Source organism: Echinops telfairi, unplaced genomic scaffold (genome assembly GCF_000313985.2).
Source record: "Echinops telfairi isolate 266 unplaced genomic scaffold, ASM31398v2 ScPeMD7_29;HRSCAF=101, whole genome shotgun sequence".
In the NCBI taxonomy this organism is placed as follows: domain Eukaryota; kingdom Metazoa; phylum Chordata; class Mammalia; order Afrosoricida; family Tenrecidae; genus Echinops; species Echinops telfairi.
The window spans coordinates 6,534,866-6,539,353 of NW_022103926.1; the positions used below are offsets into that span (position 1 = coordinate 6,534,866).

Consider the following 4,488-nt stretch of genomic DNA (forward strand, 5'->3'; position numbering starts at 1 on the left):
CAGTCTCAGAAAGCCACAGGGGCAGTTCTACCCTGTCCTGTAGGGCTGCTGTGAGTCAGAATGGGCTTGACGGCGGTGAGTCTAACAGCTACCCCCCTCTTTTAGTAGTACCTCATTTAATGTTTTTAAAAAAATAACTTTTGGCTCAAAGAGAATATATATAAATACTATGGCTACTATGTTAGGCTGGTTGTTTAGAGAAACCATCCCACACTCATGTAAGGAGCTTTATATCAAGAAATAATCTAAATACCAAGAAGGAATCTCAGTCCAATCCAACTCAAGTCCCTAAGTCCAAGCCACGCCAGAGCCATCTTCAAACTCACGTAGCTACAGGCTTATGACCCAGAAAGATGAAGCAGGAAGATCACACGCTGGTCCAGGGCCAGTGTCAACATGGCAGGTTGCCCACAGCTCTCAGGGTTGGGCGGCCCATAGGGGATCACCTCTGGAAGCAGGCAGATTCCCAGCAAGGAGAAAGGCATAGGGCAGAGAGTTCCCAGTGTCTCATTCTCAGAAAAGGGCTGATGACAGTTGTTAGGTCGGGCTCTGCCCCTACCCCTACCAGGAGTGTCTAGTTGACGTAATCCCTAACCATCAGGGCCACCCTGGAGACACTGTTAGCTCTGTGAGTCTAGGTCTCAGTCTCTTGTTTACCAATGTTCATCCTTTGTCTTAGGGGCCTATAGGTATAAAATACCTTCATATATTACAAGAAATCAATAAGACACCTGTATGGTTTCTTGATAGGGGAGAGCATTTTCTAAAGAAGGGAGAGTCCTCTATTTCTTATCAGTTACCACGGGTGGTTTGAGTTGAACCAATAAAAAGCGGGTATTTGTAAATCTGTAACTGACATTTAAATATTTAAGAATCAATGTCCATTCAGAATTATTGCAGGTTGCTTTTCTGATGAAGAACCCCCTGCTTCCTCCTTTTAATTTTACTAGGCTTCTTAAGCTGCTTGTTTGTGCTTTTTCCTGCTTGGCCTTAAACAGGCTATAGGGCCCCGGGTGCTGCACAACTGCGAAAACTAAAGCCTTGGCATTGAGTGTGATGTTGAACCTGGGAGAGGCACTTGCCTGCAGGCTTGCGCCTCTTCAGATCTGGGATACAGAATCTGAGCAGAAGGGTGGCACTGAGACAGATAGGACAGATGCTGGCTTACGATGTTCACCAACTGCTTTTTTTCTTCCATTCAGCGCTCTGGTGTGGGGTCTCTCTGTGAAACATAACCCTCAGAAAGTGGGGAAAGATCACACGCTGGAGGATGAAGATGTCATTCAGATTGTGAAGAAGTGACACGCTCCCGTAGCCCCACTGCAGGGCCAGCGCAGCAGCACCATTGCCCATGACCCAGCACCCGGCACCAAACCCCTTGGCTTTGCAGCCGTTGGATCAGGATTCGGGGGAGGGGAATGGAAGCTCCCACACTGGAACCTCTCATCTTGGTGTCAGCTTGAACGTTGACCTGCATAAAGGACCTGCTCTGCCTGCCGACTATGTACAATTCATGTGTCAGTCTGAGAATCCGATGTAGGGTGGACTAAGGGGCGGGTATGTACATTGAGGCAGCTGCCGAAGGGGCGTTCATCGAGACCTTGCTCCAGGGTGCACGGGATACAAATGTGCCGCAGCAGCTTCATTAGTGACTAGTCCTGGGGACTCCTGCAGTTGGGTGTGACCTTCAGTCCTTCCAAGTGGTCTTTCCCAAATGGTACTGTTTGCTGTAAGCTAACTGATTCTTCCCATGAGGTTAGCCCATTTGGGGAGGTGGTGTCGTGTGGTATTGGAATAAGGTAGCCCGATTGACAGGTTTGAGTCACCAGCCCACTTCAAATGATCGGAACACGTTACTCAACTTTCTGGACCTCGTGTATACTTATGATCTGGGTTAGTAGTTTCCAAAGGGGGTGGGACTCAGCCCTGTGGGTGCTGGGATAATCCACAGGGCAGGGGTGGGGTGAGTGGGCTGCCTAAACAGTTATGTACACTTTATCCTGGAGAATGGGCTATACAAATGTTTTTAAATTGCCAGAGTGGGGGTGCCTAGTAATTTTTTCCTGAAAAGCGGCAGTCAGCCAGTTTGGGAGCCCATGTTCTAGGTTGATAAATTGGTCAGCACCGGAAGTGGCAGATTAGTGCTTGGTGAATGTTGACTCTTGTTACTGGGCCTTTCTTTTCCTGGGTCCTGCTTGCCTTCGGGAGAGCCTGGCTGCACATCATCTATATTCGACTGAGTGTTGTGCTGAGCCTTGCTGTCGGCGCTGTCTCCTCTCCCATAGCCCAGCCTTGCTGCTTAAATTCCCATGTCAGTCCTGTCCCCATAAAACTTGGGTGTTGTCAGGTTTGGGGGAGCCAGGAATGAGGGAGTTAAAGCAGTTTGCTCTGAGCATTGGAAAGAAGGTGGCAAAAATCTTGATGTGTGGAGGGCTGGGGTAGTGAGACAGCTGATGTAGAGGGGGTGGGCACTTGAGTACAGAAATCCAAACCTTGCTTGCTTGCGGTAAATGAGATCAGATTGTTTTAGTTTGGATCATTTGAATGATGGGGGGAGGGGGCGGGGGGCACAGTGCCATCCGGTCTACTCTGACCATGACAACCCCCTGGGTCCTCCCATAGCGAATCCGGAAGACCTGGTTTGCAGGAAGCTGAGGTTTGCTTTTAGACCAGGCAAACCGAAGCTTCTAGGAGATGGAGGGGTGAAGATGTGCTGTGACTCACATCCTGGCTTCTCCAGCACCTGTTCCTTCTGTCCTATTGATGGTTTTTCTTGGTAGTCTTCTCAGAGGTTAGCACTACCCCCAGACCTAGCAGAGTAGCCCCTAGGGATGCTCAGGGCAGGCTTGGGACGCCAGTCTCCTTTGAGGATACGGAGTTTGATATCACCAAGAAGGCCAAGCGTAATCTAAAGCCTGCCTCATTCGTCACGGAAACACTGGCTTGCTGATGCCCATAAACTGTTACTCATCCAGAGCACAGTGGGTCTTGCATGGGGACCCCACTTGCAAAATTAATTTTCATGAACAAGTAACTAGCACTGTATGGGGCAAGACAACTTGGTCACTGAAATCCTTGCGCCATTATTTGGCACCCTGACCCCCTCAGGCTGGTGTGCTAATGCTGGGGGTTACTTTGCAATTCTCTTTTCCCACTGGCAGTGCCAGAAAAGTATATTTATGGATTAGTAATACACCCTGGGATGGAGCTGCCAAAGCAGTGGTTTCCTCCAGCGAAGGCCTCTGTCCTCATGCAGTGTGTGTGTGTGTCATTTTCATTTTCCCCTGATTTTCTTAAGCCAACCCAGTATTCCATGCCATTAGCTTAAGTAATAGTACTTACCAAGCAATAATTAACAGCCAGCTAGAAAGTACGGAAATTGGCGTTCCCAAGTTTGGAGCTCAGGTAGACGCAAGGTGGTTCTCTTATCATTGAGGGCCCATGTTTCTTTCCACCTGGCTGCTTTGGTGCTTGGCTTTGCCAGTAACCTGGCTTACCTCTGACAATGGAGATGTTTGCCTAACCTGAAGAATCCAGTAAAGAGTAAGAAGGGCTGAATCTTGTCTCTTGAGAAGCCATTTCCAATGACACTGTGGTTTGTGGTTTAAATGGGGGTCATGTTCCTAAACCAGTCATTGTGGTTCTCAACCTGTGGGTCAGGACCCCTTTGGGGGGTCTAATGACCCTTTCACAGGTGTTGCCCATTTCATAACAGTAGCAAAATGTGTTAGGAAGTAGCAACAAAAATAATTTTTTGGTTGGAGGTCACCACCACATGAACTGTATTAAAGGGTTGTGGCGTTAGGAAGGTTGAGAACCACTGGTTCAGGGAATAGGGTTAAACGTCCTATTGCCCATCCCGGTATGTTCCCATCTCCTTTCCTATATTGTGCTTATGGCTGTGAGCTTCTTGAGGGGCAGGAGACTGCCTTCTCTGGATACACAGCCTGGCTGCCCTCTCCAGTGTATTCTGACATCTTTTTCAACAGAGCTCCCAAGCACTGGCTGTTAAGAGTTTTCCTTTTCCCACCTACCTGACACCACTTGTTACCGGTAGATTTTCTGTGCGATTCTCTGTAACAATTCCCACTTCTAACCATGATTGTTTATAAAACCCGCTAGACGTGTTAAGACTTCCTAAAGTTGCTTTAAAGACAACTCTTGCTCCCTGCCCTCACACATCCTGTATCAGCTACCAAGTAATACTGGCTCCTACCCTGTTTCCCTGAAAGTAAGACATCCACTGAAAATAAGGCCTACTTACAGTTCTGCCTCTCGGTGAAATATAAGGCATCCCCCCCCAAATAAGCCCCCCTGAAGCTACCGTAACGACCATAGAGGCAGACGCCGCCGCGCAGTTCACTGTTGGCTGCAGCGCAGCTAGAGCAGACAGGAAGTGCGAGGTCTCTTAATAAAACAATGTGTACCACATTCTTCATGGAAACATTAGACATCCCCTGAAAATAAGACCTAGTACATCTTTGGGAG

General features: G+C 48.3%; 1 protein-coding gene across 1 annotated transcript in view; it reads left to right on the forward strand.

Moving 5' to 3' along the window:
* DRG1 (developmentally regulated GTP binding protein 1) overlaps positions 1-1,497 on the forward strand; it is a 24,393-nt gene extending 22,896 nt beyond the window's left edge. The window contains exon 8 of the mRNA XM_045289560.1: positions 1,203-1,497. Coding sequence (XP_045145495.1) covers positions 1,203-1,302 — 100 coding nt within the window. The 3' untranslated portion in view covers positions 1,303-1,497. The remainder of the gene's footprint in view (positions 1-1,202) is intronic.
* Positions 1,498-4,488: the final 2,991 nt, after the last annotated feature.